Genomic DNA, 15,636 nt, shown 5'->3' with positions numbered 1-15,636 from the left:
TTCAACATCTTTATTGAATTTTGTGGACACCAGAACTGGACATGGTATTTCAGCAGTGGTTGCACCACTGCCAAATACAGACGTATTATAACCTTCCTATTCCTACTCAAGATTCCCCTGTTTGTATATCCAAGGATTGCATTAGCCCTTTTGGCCATAGTCTTGCATTGGGAGCTCAAGTTCAGCTGATTATCCACCACAACTCCCAAATCATTTTTTTAGAATCCTTGCTTCCCAGGATAGAGTCCCCCATCCTGTAAGTGTGGTCTGCTTTCTTTGTTCCTAGATGTATGCACTTACATTTAACTGTATTAAAACACACATTGTTTGCTTGCCCCAAGTTTACTCTGAAGTCCAGATTGCTCTGAATCAGTGGCCTGTCCTCTTCATTATTTACCATTTCCCCCAATTTTAGTGTCATCTGCAGACTTTATCAGTAATGATTTTGTTTTCTTCCAGGTCATTGATAAAAAGGTTAAAGAGGGCCAAGAATTGATCCCTGCAGGACCCCACTATAAACATACCTCCTCAGTGACAAGTCCACATTTACAATTACATTTTGAGACCCATCATCTAGCCACCTTTTAATGCATTTAATGTGTGCCATGTTAATTTTATTTTTTTTGTCAAAATGTTGTGTGTGTACCAAGCCTCACAGAAGTCTAAGTATATTACCTCAGCACTATTGCCCTTATCAATCAAACTTGTAATCTCATCAAAAAAGATAAGTTAGTTGGACAGATTTATTTTCATAAACCTATTTTGATTGGCATTAATTATATTACGTTCCTTTAATTCTTTATTAATAGAGTCCTGTTATTAACCACTCCATTATCTTGCCTGGAATCATTGTCAGACTGACAGACCTGTAATTACCCATGTCATTGTGTTTACCCTTTTAAAATACTGGCACAACATTAGCATTCTTCCCGTCTTCTGGCACTTCCCCAGTGTTTCAAGCATGTAGGGAGAAAATTAGAAAGGCCAAGGCAAAAAACGAGATTAAACTAGCTAGGGACAAAAAGGGTAAAAAGAAAACATTTTACAAATACATTAGAAACAAGAGGAAGACCAAGAACAAAGTAGGCCCATTACTCAATGAGGAGGGAAGGACAAGAACAGAAAATGCAGCAATAGCTGAAGTGTTAAATGGCGTTTTTGTTTGTTTTCACCAAAAAAGTTAGCAGTGATCGGACAATAACAGGGTGAGCTGTGTAAATGGGGTATGATCTGAGGCTGAAATAGGAAAAGGACAAGTTAAGAACTACTTAGACAAGTTAGATGTCTGACAAAATACACTGTAAAATACCTAAAGAACTGGCTGAAGAGATCTCTGAGCCACTAGTGATTATCTTTCATAGAATCATAGAATATCAGGGTTGGAAGGGACCTCAGGAGGTCATCTAGTCCAACCCCCTGCTCAAAGCAGGACCAGTCACCAACTAAATCATCCCAGCCAGGGCTTTGTCAAGCCTAACTTTAAAAACTTCTAGGGAAGGAGATTCCACCACCTCCCTAGGTAACCCATTCCAGTGCTTCACCACTCTTCTAGTGAATTTTTCCCCCTAATATCCAAACTAAACCTCCCCCACTGCAACTTGAAACCATTACTCCTTGTTCTGTCATCTGCTACCACTGAGAACAGTCTAGATCCATCCTCTTTGGAACCCCCTTTCAGGTAGTTGAAAGCATCTATCAAATCCCCCCTCATTCTTCTCTTCTGCAGACTAAATAATCCCAGTTCCCTCAGCTTCTTCTCATAAATCATGTGTTTCAGCCCCCTAATCAGTTTTGTTGCCCTCCACTGGACTCTTTCCAATTTTTCCACATCCTTCTTGTAGTGTGGGGCCCAAAACTGGACACAGTACTCCAGATGAGGCCTCACCAATACTGGACAGAGGGGAACGATCAGGTCCCTCAATCTGCTGGCAGTGCTCCTACTTATACAGCTCAAAATGCTGTTAGCCTTCTTGGCAACAAGGGCACACTGTTAACTCGTATCCAGCTTTTCATCCACTGTAACCCCTAGGTCCTTTTCTGCAGAACTGCTGCCTAGCCACTTGGTCCCTAGTCTGTAGCAGTGCATGGGATTCTTCCATACTAAGTGCAGGACTCTGCACTTGTCCTTGTTGAATCTCATCAGATTTCTTTTGGTCCAATCCTCTAATTTGTCTAGATCCCTCTGTATCCTATCACTACCCTCCAGTGTATCACCACTCCTCCCAGTTTAGTGTCATCTGCAAACTTGCTGAGGGTGCAGTCCATGCCATCTTTGAGAACTCATGGAGGCGGAGCCGAGAGGACTGAAAAAGGGCAAATATAGTACTGGTCATGAAAAAGGACAACCTAGGGAGTTCTAAACCAGTCAGATTAACTTTTGTATCCTGAAAGATAATGGAGCAAATAAACAACTAATTTGTAAGAACCTAGAAGAAAATAAGGTGAAGTAAGAGTCAACATTGATTTATCAAAAACAAATCTTGTCAAACCAACCTGATATCCTCCTTTGGCAGGGTAAAAGCTTTGTGGATCGGGGGAAACAGTAGATGTGATATACCTCAACTTTAGTAAGGCTTCTGATACTGTCTCAAATGACCTGCTTATAAACAAACTAGAGAAATATAGCCTAGATGAACCTTTTATTAGATGGGTGCACAACTAGTCGGAACATATACTCAGAAAGTTATCCGTGGTTCACAATCAAGTTGGAAGGGCATATTGACTGGGGTCCCATAGGGATCTGTTCTGAGCCAAGTTGTATTCCATATCTTCATAAATTGTTTAGGTAATGGCATAGAGAATACATTTATGACAGATGACACCAAGCTGGGAGGGTTACAAGCACTTTGGAGGACAGGATTAGAATTGAAAATGATCTTGACAAACTGGAGAAATGGTCTGAAATAAATAGGATGAGATTCAATGAGGAGAAATGCAGAGTACTCCACTTATGAAGAAATAATCAATTGCACAAATATGAAATGGGAAATGACTGCCTAGGCAGGAGTACTGCAAAAAAAGATCTGGGAGTTATAGTGGATCATCAACTAAATATGAGTCAAAAATGTAACGCTGTTGCAAAAGAAGTGAACATAATTTTTGGATGTATTAGCAGGAGTGTTATAAGCAAGACATGAGAAGTAACTCGTCCATTCTACTCAGCACTGATAAAGTCTCAACTGGAGCATTTTGTCCAGTTCTAGGCACCACAGTTCAGGAAAGATGTTGGCAAATTGGAGAAAGTTCAAAGGAGAGCAACAAAAATGATTAAAGATCTAGAAAACATGCCTATGAGGAAGGATTGAAAAATTGGATTTGTTTTCTCTGGAGAAAGGAAGACAAGTACATAAAAGGTTGTTAAATTGTTCTCTTTGTTTACTGAGGTCAGGACATTAAGTAATGGGCTTAAAATGCAAAAAGAGAAATTTAGGTTTGACATTAGGAAAAACTTCCTGACTGTCAAGGTAGTTAAGCACTGGAACAAATTACCCAGGGAGGTTGTGGAATCTCCATCGTTGGAAGTTTTTAAGAACAGTTTGTCAAACGCGTGTCAGGGATGGTCTATATAATACTTAGGCCTGCCTCACTTCAGGGAACCTGACTAGATGAGCTATCAAGATCCCTTCCAGTCCTACATTTCTATGATTCCATGATTACTTGTACCTAAACTACCATTCATGCTATTATAAAAGCCAGGTTTAAGTCAATTTTAAGTGTGTCCACACAGGAATTTGATTTAAAATCAACCCTTATTTGAACCAGTGCAAATGTGTGTGTAAACAAGGCTCTAGATTGTGCCCTGCCTCTATTTTGGGTGTGTAAAAGGCCTCCCTACCTTGCACAACTTCACCAGCTAAGACAAAGTGTATACCAGGCACTAAGTAGTGTTATAGGTAGGGCCCTACCAACTTCACAGTCCATTTTGGTCAATTTCGCGGTCATAGGATTTTAAAAATCACAAATGTAATTATTTCAGCTATTTAAATCTGCAATTGCACAGTGTTGTAATTGAAGGGGTCCTGATCCAAAAAGGAGTTGTGGGAGGTGGGAGTGGTCGCAAGGTTATTGTAGGGGGGTTGTGGTACCGCTACCCTTACTTCTGCACAGCTGCTGGCGGCAGCGCTGCCTTCAGAGCTAGGTAGTTGGAGAGCGGCGGCTGCTGGTTTGGAGCCCAGCTCTGAAGGCAGAGCCACCAGCAGCAGCGCAGAAGTAAGGATGGCCTGGCATGGTATGGTATTGTCACCCTTACTTCTGGGCGGCTGCCTGCAGAGCTGGGCTATAAGTCAACAGCCACTACTCTCCAGCCACCCAGATCTGAAGGCAGCAGCACAGAAGTAAAGATGGCATGGTATGATATGGTATGGCATTGCCACCCTTACTTCTGCGATGCTGCTGGTGGGGCGCTGCCTTCAGACTTGGGTGCCCAGCCCACATCTGCCACTCTTGCAGCCCAGCTCTGACAGCAACACAGAAGTCAGGGTGGCAATACCGTGACTCCTCTAAAATAACTTTGCGACTCCCCTGCAACTCTGTTGTGGGTCAGGATCCCCAGTTTGAGAAATGCCGCTCTCCCCTGTGAAATCTGTATAGTACAGGATAAAAGCGCACAGTAGACCAGATTTCATGGGAGGAGACCAGATTTCACAGTCCGTGACGCATTTTTCATGGCTGAGAATTTGGTAGGGCCCTAGAATGTTAGCTAACACAAATTGGCTCTTCACTTAAAAGAGAAAAAGAAAGTTCCTGCTTGCCTTAGCCCCGCTTTGCTGCTGACTGGGAGCTGCCTGAGGTAAGCACCGCCGGGCTGGAACCTGCGCCTTGGTCCCCCTGCCCCAGGTCAGAACCCCCACACACACCCTAACTCCCTCCCAGACCCCCCCCCACCTGCACCCGAACCCCCGGCCCAGGTCGGAACCCCTTCCTGCACCTAAACCTCCTCCAGGAGTCCGGACCCCTTTCCACACCCCAATCCCCTATCCCAGCCCTGGGCCTGCTCCTGCACTCCAAACCCTTTGGCCCCAGCTTAGAGCCCCCTCCTGTACTCCAAACCCCTCATCCCCAGCCCCATCCCAGACCCCGCACCCCCAGCCAGAGCCTGCATCCTCTCCCACACCCCAAATTTCTGTCCCAGCCCTGAGCCCACTCCCACACTCCAAACCCCTTGGACCCAGCCTGGAGCCCCCTCCTGCACCCCAAACTCCTCATCTCCAGCCCCCATCAGAGCCCTCACCCCTCTCCCGCACCCCAACCCTTTGCTTCAGCCCAGTGAAAGTGAGTGAGGGTGTGGGAGAGCAAGCAATGGAGGGAGGAGGCAGGAATGAGTGGGAGATGGGGACTCAGAGAAGGAGCAGTGGAAGGGGCTGGCGCAAGGATGTTCAGTTTTGTGCAGTTAGAAAGTTGGCAACCCTGTTGTCAAAGTTTTTGTATGCTTCACATCAGAGGAGAGTTTTAAGGAGGATAATGAGGTAACTTGGTAGCTATTTACAGAGAATACCTTCCAAGTGTGTGGGCAGCATGGGAGAAAGCAAAATGGTGTTTGAAAATTTAACAAGTGGGCAGGGGAGGCTGGCATCACAGGCTGACTGGAGGTGGTGAGCATAGTTTGATAATGAATGAGAGCTGAGATGTAGGGTGGGGATTGACTATGAAACACCTGGAAAGTGAAGATAAGCATCATACTCTCCATGAGGAGCCTGTCAAGGGATTAAAAAAATAGAGGGTGAACATGGTCAAGGTGACAGGCTAGGCAAATGATCTTTGCAGCAGCAGCATATTTAAGGTTTAAAAAAAAGCACTACAAAGAAAACATATTTAAAAAAAAAGCGAATCCACACACATGCGAATAAACTTATCAGTGTTTCCCTACCCCTAACAAGGATATTGGGAGGAGCAGTCTTTCAAACCCCCACGCAATGGGGATTGCCTTGTTGGTCACAAGTTCATCACAGTTTCAGCTCAGAACAAGCATGCTCATAACACATTTAGTCATTTTATACCGTTCAGGGGTCTTTGATCTAGAGTTTCCAGGAGTAGGTAACCAACGGACTACAGGGCTTGCGCCCAGGGTTAGCTTCAAAAGATTGGCTCTGGAGAGAAGAATTTGCATTTCCCTCCTTCCAAGTACTTTCTAGGAAATCCACTTTACACGTATTGTTCCAAAAAGTCCTTTGAAGTGCCATACAATCCCAGAACCATACATAAATATTTGAATTTTTAATACCAAGAACTCCAAAGACTGGATTCAATAGGATTTAATTTCAGTAAGGTTTGTCCAGGATGTTGCAGGATATTGTCAGTCTGTCACATTAGCCACACACACACATACACACACATACACTTCAGTAATATTGCTATTTGCAATACATTAATATGTCCTGCCCAATTTATAAGTATATGTTCCCACTCATTAAAATCTTCTTGAAAAAAATTAGTCTTTTTGAAGTCTTTAAACCATGATTTGAGGACTTCAATAGCTCAGACATAGGTGAGAGGTTTATTGCAGGAGTGGGTGGGTGAGATTTGGTGGCCTGCATTGTGCAGGAGATCAGACTAGATGATCATAATCGTCCCTTCTGACCTTAATATCTATGAATCTATCCCCCTCTCTCAGCCCAGTTAATATGGAATGAGGCACGGTTCTTTTTAATGAGAAAGCAATCTTTTTAGCTCATGACGACAATGTTATAGATACTTAAGAACAGGAATAACTACACAGAGTGCTTTCCCATGACATTTTCTGATCCAGGGCTGAATTGTGCACTTTATTCAGCCGGAACTCTCATGGGAAGTTGGTTGAGGGTGAGTATATCAAGATGCTCAGGTACCACAGTGAAGACTACAGTATAATACGTAGATAGAGAAAGCCAGGGAAAGAGATTATAGACCTATATTCTCTGCTTTTTGAATTGAGTGGCTTATCCCAGGATTAGATGCCTGGCAAATTCAGGTAGTGTGACTATTTAGATCAGAAGGATGGGATTTATAAAGGAAAGTAAACAGAGCCTCTAGAGAATCTTCCCACAGTACTTCAGTGGAAGAGCTGTTCCCCAGTTTCATAAAGCTAGGGGTAAACCAGACAACGGACACAGTTCAAGAGAGGCGCTCTTGGCCTTCGTTGTGCGTACTCCTAAATGAAGTATTGTCCTATGACAGATGTTGCTTTAAGGAAGGTTTACTGGTAAGCCTTGCTTTGACACAGCCAGCGAAAGGATACACGTCTGAGAAGATCTATGCTTTCCAGCTGGCTGAAAAACTCCAGAATGCTTACAGATTTGACTTCACAGATCACTCTTCAGGCTAAGGGACAGCAAAATCTGGATTTTGATCATGAAGCGAAAAAATGTTCATTGTGGTTTTGTTTGAATTCTGATTATTATATTTTTATATGGATCCTGTGGGTCCATGCAAGCTCATGTGGGAGTCAATCTTATAGCTAAAAGAAAAGGAGTACTTGTGGCACCTTAGAGACTAACAAATTTATCTGAGCATAAGTGAGCTGTAGCTCATGAAAGCTTATGCTCAAATAAATTGGTTAGTCTCTAAGGTGCCACAAGTACTCCTTTCCTTTTTGCGGATACAGACTAACACAGCTGCTACTCTGAAACCAACCTTATAGCTACTTTCTACTTAATGTAATTTAAAAAAAACAGGTCTGTTTTGTAAAAAATCACTTTCCATTTTGCCAGCTGATAAATTGCTGGGAAAACATAATTACGTCTTAGTTTCACTTTTTTAGGAAAGATAAAAATAAAATGGCAAAACTGCTACTGAATGTAATGGGAGCAGATGAGCCCTTCCCTAAATAACAAGCTTTCAGGATAGAATATATTTTAATCTACTCACCCTAGTGCATTGTGATCTTTCATCCATGACCACAGATACTTAAGTTCCATGGACCACTGTAGCCCTGCTATTGTGGGTGTACTTCCTGGTCCCCTCTGCCGTCTTATTTGGGAGATGCAATTGAGAAGAGGCAGTGGTAGTTGGAATGAGACTATCAAATTGCTAATCTGCCTAGTATGTGAATAGGCCTTCGTTTTTGTAGGAGTTCCGTGTATCTCTGTTTAAAGGCTGGCCATTAGGAAAAATTATAATTTTTGTTCATTTGTTTTTCACAAGCATAAAGGGCATAAGTTAGTAATTTCTTTTCTTTCAGGCTGATATCGTGAAGTTTGCAGGAGTATGCCAAGATACCAAACACTGCCAGCTCTTTAGTAGTATTGCTCCTTACCCACCACTTTAAAGAGGAGACAAGCCTAGTGCATGTTATACTGGAATAATTGGGAAACCAAAGAAAATATATCTGTTTCTACAAAACAAACACACACAAAAAATAATAGAATCCGTAAAAAGGACATCTTACACTTTTTGTCACTTAATGACTTCAAAGTGCAGTAGCTGCACTATTCTGTTTCCTCTGAGTTGACATGATGTCCATAGGGTGTATCCATCTATACAAAATCTGTATACAATGATAAAGCTATACAGGCTGGTTTCATACAAACTGGTGGACTCTTCACTGAGGACTCCAGATAAAAAGAGACAAAATATCTTTGGATTTGGTCTTAATTTGTATTTTCCTTCTCATCTTCTGCAAGGTATTTTAACCTCTGGTTTGCTGTGGTGAATTAGTTTAGGGCCAAATAGTGCCTGGCCCTTGTATGAGGTCACCGTTGGAGAGGCTGCAAGAAGCATTCTCCCTGTTTAAGCCCTCCAGACAGGGCCAGGCACAGTTGCAGTTCCTGCATTTTCTTACAGTACGACCCACCTCCAAGGGAGTGGGGACGAGATAAGGCCATGACAGGTCACATGCTATCAGATGTGTAGGGTAGTTCATGCATACTACACCCTTCTACAGGGATGGTGAAGTAGGTGTGCTTCCTTTCTCGGCTTGCACAATGGACCCCAGACTTCTCCCTGGGAGCTGCAGACCTGTAATGTATTGACACAATCTGGCCCCAAGCTAATAGTTATGCTACATCTGTCTAATATATACCTATGTACATCTAATACCTATCATTGCACTACAGGACCTAGGCAGCATGAGTCAATTATCTAGTAGTGGATTGTCTTCCTCCTTAGCTTCTTCAATTCACAGTAAGCAGGTAGTAGTAAGAACAACAACAAAACTCAAAACAAACAAAAAACCTGGGCTCTCACAGTTCATAAAGAAGTGAAAAGCAAGTTTTTCATTTTATCTTCAGTAGGTTGAATCACCTTTCTTTCCTATAATATTGTCTCACTAAGCAAATATGTGAGCATTGTGTGCATTTCACCATTCTTCCTGTTAAATGCAAGCAGTAATTCTTGAAGTACTTTATGCTTCATCTTTTGAAGAGTTTTAATGCTAGTGTAGTTCATGTAAGCCAGAATCATAGAAACAGATGGGAATTCTTTATGGTCAGGCAATCTGGAGCAAGTACCTGGAACAAAAGTCTAATTATAGGAGTACCAAATTAAGTACAACAGTTTTAGTGTTTCTGATATGAAGTAGTAAAAGAAAAAAGTGAGGTGGATTCTGAAACTTCAGGGGTGAATGCTTTCCACAACTAAGCCAGGGATTTAGGATTTGCTCCAATTCCCATTGAAGATAATAGCCAAATTCCTATCAACTATGGGAGCAGGATCAGCTTAATTCATAAACGTGCCCTGTTGTTTTTAATGGGAGTCACGTGAATTAAATTTTGTTTAATGCTTTGGAAGCATTTAGGGCAAGTTTAAATCAAATTGTAATTTTTCTGCGTTAATAGCCTTATTCTTCAGCTTGTTCATGCTGCTACCTCAGGGTGTTTACTCTTGGCTATTAGTGCAACTTAGAGGTTTACACTACTGAGAATGAAATAGGCAACTCTTAAAACAAAGTGTTTGAGGTCATAAACATTATAAAATGGGACTCCATAAAGAGATACATTTTAAAAAAATGCAAAATGGTCGTTTCATTCTTGGCAGGGTTTGTTTCCGAGGAGTAGCACGTAGTTCAAAGAGCACTTAATAAGCAGCTGCAGCCGAAGGAGGATTTCAAACCAGTGGGAGCCCACTTTCCTGGTCTCCCTCTCTCTCTACATTGTGGCTGTGTACGTGTCATATAACTGAATTGTGTGGGGTGAAAGGTTACAGACAACCAGCACACAGCACACTGCACAAGAGTGGAGGGAACTGAAATGTTGACCAAAAACACCAAGGTTAACCCCTTCTCTTACGAAAAGTGTTAAAGGATCTTCAATGTTCATGCAAAGCAGATAGATTCCCTTCCAATATACATAGCAGCAGCACCACAAAGCAAAACAGGGAACCAAAGTGACTGTATTCCATTGTTCTGTACATAATCCTGGATTTGAGGGCAAATTCAATAGTGTAATATATATAGTGTAATATATATGTACCTCGTTCAGTCAATCTGATTGTTCACTCAGTTTTTCTCAAGTGTCTGTGCAGTCCTTTGGATGCAAGCACAAAATGTGGCATGCAGACAAGAGTTAAAATGCAGTGACCAAGAAATCAGAATCTTCAGGTATGTCCTAGTGAGACAAATAGAAATGAAAATGGAACAATTATCTTAGAAGATAAAGATGTAGAGTTTTTTTTTTATCTCCAATTGAATCTTGTGTGCCTCTCTCTTCACTGCTAGATGTTGCTGCTAGCCTAATGGTAAAATATCACGGCTTGAAAGGACCACCTCCAGGTGTTAAGTAGTCCATCATCAGCATTCAGTCATGTCTTAATCTTTCTGCTGAGACTGCTTGTGAGGGTGGTTATGATTTTTTGTGCTGTAGACCCAAACCCACTTTAAACTGAGTGGAGATAACCAGATGTACACAATGTTGTAGCTGTGTTAGTCCCAGGATATTAGAGAGATGGAACAGATTGTTTAGCAAAAGTAGTTAACACATTCACCTTGAATAGTCCCCTGAAATATGTGTTAACTATTTATGGTAAACAATCTGTTCCATCTCCTAGTTAGCGGTGACACTCTGAGTAAGGCATGTTTACACTACACAGCTTTTAGCCACATGGCTGTGTCACTACAGCCGTGCCACTAAAAGTTGCGCAGTGTAGCCACTGTTTCTCAGCTCTCCTGCTGACAAAAAAAATTCACCCTCAACAAGCGGAATTTGCATTGTCGGCAGGAGAGCGTTCCTGCCAACAACGTGCTGTTCACACTGGCACTTGTCGTGGAAAAACGTTTCTTTTGGGGGGCCGGGGAGTAACGCCTCTGAAAGACAAAAGTTTTGTCATTCAATTGCCAGGGTAGACAGAGCCTCAGTTTCCCAGACCTGAAGAAAAGCTTTGTGTAAGCTCTGGAAATGATCCGTCATTTCACACTAATTATCAATATGCCTCAGTTGATAAAAGCTGTCAGCCAAGAGCAGAAAGATTCTGCGTCCCATGCCCTGAGCATTTACTGCACTGTAAAAATAATTTTATTTTAATAGTTTCCAAAAATGTATGTAAACCAAGTCTGCAGTGACAGGCCGAGAAGATGAAGATCAAAAAAAGGGGATTTCCAGAAACTTTTAATGTAGAGTGTTGGTGACCAAACTCTTCACCAGTCTGTATGCTTAGCCACCTGCTCTTCCAAAATACTTTTATTATGAAATTAAATGTCAAACATTTATTGATTTCAGGAATGTACATTTTATTGGAATTTTTTTGCAAAGATGATTTTAAAAACAGGAGATTAAATATTTAGATTTGTTCAGCAGGCCCTAGTGGCCTTATTTATATTATTCTCTATTTTGGAGTGGGTGAAGGGAGCCCTATAAAACATAATGCCTTTACAAAACAATCTTTATTTTTTACTAGATTAGTTTTAATGGGTATTAATTTTTAATTTAGAAAACAAAAGTGGCACTGTAGTACTTAATAGGTAACTTAAATGGGAAAATAGATCATTTTGGGAGTTAACCACTTCCTTACTGGTGTACTCTTCATAGTTTAGCAGATAAAATAGAAACCGCCTCAATGCCAACATTTATATATAAAAACATAAACTTCACTAAAGTTAGGCTCCTAAATAAGTGACCTGATTTTTCAAAAGTGCTGAGCACCCAACAGCTCCCCATAAAGTTATTTGTGTGTCAGTTTTGGATAAATCCCTTTAACAGAATAGAAGGAGACCGACTGTAAAGGATATATGTATTGGGATTTTTTCACACTGACCATAAAATGTCATCATGTGCTCCACACACATTCATCAGGCAGGACTTTGATCTGCCAGTGAAAAAGATGTTCTCCATTTTTTCATAAGAGATGGATCTGAGCTACAGAATTCAGATTTGGATTAGAATCTGAAATTCTCCAAATCCAGCTCTTTGAATCTGACCATCTCTTCTTTTCCCCACTCGTCTATTCTCTATAGAGCAACATCCAACAAAGCTTTTTCTTTTTGATTTTTTCTGTTGTCCTGCACATAATTGATGGTTTCAGAGTAGCAGCCGTGTTAGTCTGTATTCGCAAAAAGAAAAGGAGTACTTTTTAGTCTCTAAGGTGCCACAAGTACTCCTTTTCTTTTTACATAATTGATGGGGAGTCATCTATGATGTTGGCAGAAGTCTGGTGTCAGAGTTTTAGTTAATTTGTGTTCCCTCTTTTGGATTATTGTTGCTGTAGCAGCAAAACAATAATATTTCTGGGTCATTCATTGACAGGAATTATTGTCTCTCTTACAGTTTCTGTAATTATATTTCCTGCAGAGCGTAAAATATTGGTCAAGTTTTGAATCTTGGCTTTGTGATTGCATCCCTTTAAATACATGGGGCTCAATCTTGCATGACTTACATGAGTAGTCCAATAGGAGTCAATGCTATGAAGTCAGCTGGACTGTTCACATGGTTAGAGATAACTCTTATGTGTAATGCTTACAGGATTGAGTCCTTGATTTATAAAGAAGATTTAGATTTTAGATGTTACTCAGTTTAAAACAAAAGACGTGGTGGGATTTCCAAAGGTTCTGTTTAACTTTCTACAAGAATCTTAATGAATATTACTAGTAAAACGAAATGGTGAAGTTTCAAGAGTGTAGTGTGTGAATATGCTGATTCAGCAATTTCAGCAGTAGTGTGAAGATCATATTGCAGTGGGTCGGCCACATTTGAATTTAAAGACAACTGTGACAGTGACCAACTGCTTTGCAATGGGGAACGGGTGATGTAAGTTGACACCTTAAAGCAGTCCATATCATTCAGTGGTAGTCTGTTCTGGCAGGTCTCCACTATGAGGTGACACCATTTAAAGATGTTTTCAGTTGGGTGGAAAAAACAAAATAAAATACAGAATCTAGCTAGAGAGAGGAAGTGGACGAATAAGAGAAACTAAAAATGTGAGGTTCTTTATTCAATGTCTTTTTTTCTAGGTTCTACATGGGAGAAAACGTTACGACAGATCGGTTTTGAAAGGTAAGCAGTGAATTTATCTCCTATGCATGTTACATCTTAAAATACAAACAAAAAAAGAGATGTGCACACACAGGTTGGCAGAGTTATTTACGTTAATTGACCTACATTATCTGGGATGTCAAAGTTAGGGGGAGTGATATGCAGAGTTACTGATATGTTCACAACTTTCGTTTTTAACTATATCTGTGATCATCATGGAGCACAAGGTTCTTTTGTAAATCTGGCTCACAATCATTTCAACTGGGAGCAATATAATGTATTAGGGTTAAAGTAGGCTTCATAGAGTATTTGGTTTGAAGTCTTACCTCTGAATGAAGGTATCACTGCTTTCCCATATTTTTCATAAGACTTCTGAACTATGGCATATTAACTAACAAAAACGAATGAATGTGGAAAAGGAACACGATTGGCAAAGCGCTATTTAACATCAGAGAAAATCCGGAATTCAGCATTCCTGAAGTGCAAAGGCTTCTTTCAGCCAAACATAACCATAAGGTCGTCATACCAGAAACATATGTCTCTCATGGAACTTAAACTAGGCCAGGCCTTGCTAAAGAGTAATCTGTTCTCAGGGCTGGAAATACTCAGTCCCCTGTATGCCCATCTACAAACATGAAGCAGAGTAATCTGCTTCCTGTCCATATATAGAGCTCTGATCTTCTGTCTAAACCAAATATTTCTAGACTGCACAAGAGTGTGCTAGGGCAAGGCATGGGGGCACTATGAACACAACTAGATATGTATGAGAGAAGGGGAGTGTTGTCTTTTAACATTAAGCGTAGACTGACTGGTGCTAATAACATAGATGGCCTTTTCAAAGCCAGGGTGACGTTGAGGAGAGGAAAGCCTTTCCTTTTCATGTCTCCACCTAGTATCATCTTTCTAGCTGCTCTCACTTTTATTGCCTTGTTGGTTAATTTAAACAACTTGCCTGTATTTAAGTTAATGGCTAATTCATTGAACCAGAATGAAACTATTCTGCACAAGGCATAAATTGGTGCCTTAGAGCTTTTCTATTACAATAAAATTTATCTTTAAATTTAAACCTCTCCCTTGATTAAAATCTTCAGACATTAATAACAATAAACGAAAGGCGGCTCTGTGTCATTCTTGTCTAAAAGCATTCCACTTCACTAAATCCTCCTGAGCACATAAATTGACTGAACGCTGAACCACTGTAGTATCAGCAAATGTAAGGGGTGGATCAATACTACCATTAAACAACTTACCCTCAGGACTTCAAGGACAGTGGTCCCAGAGTCATTCCCCAGATTTATTCTTAAGGCTCAGCATTAGAAGTTATTTGGAAATAGAGGCTCTGAAAGTTGTCCACACATTTGTCTACAGCTTCATTTTTCTTGAAGTTTACAAAGAGCTGATGATACCCTTACTGATCTATTTTAAAAAAAAAAATTTGAATCCATCTTCATTGTATGAATTTAACAAAGTGTAGGCCTGTTGTATTTCTTCTGTGGTATATTTAATTATATATGATTTCAGTGGTAGGCTTAATTCTGTAAAGACTGGAGGATCACAGACAGGGTGTTTGTACTATGTTTGGCAGGGGACAATTCAGGGAAAGGATTAATTTTAATTTTAATGCCTTCAGAATATTAACTATTTGCAGGGTATAAGTTGAAACACTATGTTTCCGAGAAGTTAAAAGGACTGAGAGGAAGAAGTAATAATTTTGAATCTTTGCAGCGGTAAAAGTTACTTTTTGATTGGTACTGATTTGCCTTTTTAGTTTCACAGGCTATTGCTGGTTGAGATGTAAAGCTGCTCTCAACCACAAAGAAGCTGCTTGAGCTTCTGACAACATATATAAATGGCATTACTAAAAAATACCATAGGTACCAGTTGAAGTAACATGATTGAATGTTCACTGAAGAATTAACTAAGGATTCATGGCAACATATGTATTTTAGTAATGCATTTTAATTTTCAGCCCCTTGAAGAGAAATTGTCAATTTAATGCACTGAATAAATTAAAACAAAACAAACCACTCATCACCAAATTAAAAAAAAATGGGCCAAATTAATCTCTTGGATAAATCATTTATATTATTATACCTATTATGAGTTTGGTCCAACATTTTTAACCTGCCAGAAATATTGATTGCATTGTCCCATATTTTTAACAAGAGTTAAACAGGAAATGTGGGAGATGAGATGGTCTACCAATAATTTAGTAGGTAAACAATCATTCTGGCCTGCAGAAGTCTCACTTGGCCAACCAACC

At 40.5% G+C, this 15,636-nt stretch overlaps 1 protein-coding gene across 1 annotated transcript in view; it reads left to right on the top strand.

Moving 5' to 3' along the window:
- The window catches only part of PIEZO2 (piezo type mechanosensitive ion channel component 2), a 454,182-nt gene that overhangs the window by 217,130 nt on the left and 221,416 nt on the right, over window positions 1–15,636 (top strand). Inside the window, exon 4 of the mRNA XM_073331610.2 lies at window positions 13,352–13,394. Coding sequence (XP_073187711.2) covers window positions 13,352–13,394 — 43 coding nt within the window. The remainder of the gene's footprint in view (window positions 1–13,351; window positions 13,395–15,636) is intronic.

The sequence above is a fragment of the Lepidochelys kempii genome, chromosome 2, assembly GCF_965140285.1.
Source record: "Lepidochelys kempii isolate rLepKem1 chromosome 2, rLepKem1.hap1, whole genome shotgun sequence".
Lineage (NCBI taxonomy): Eukaryota > Metazoa > Chordata > Testudines > Cheloniidae > Lepidochelys > Lepidochelys kempii.
This window is presented reverse-complemented; position numbering and strand designations above follow the sequence as displayed.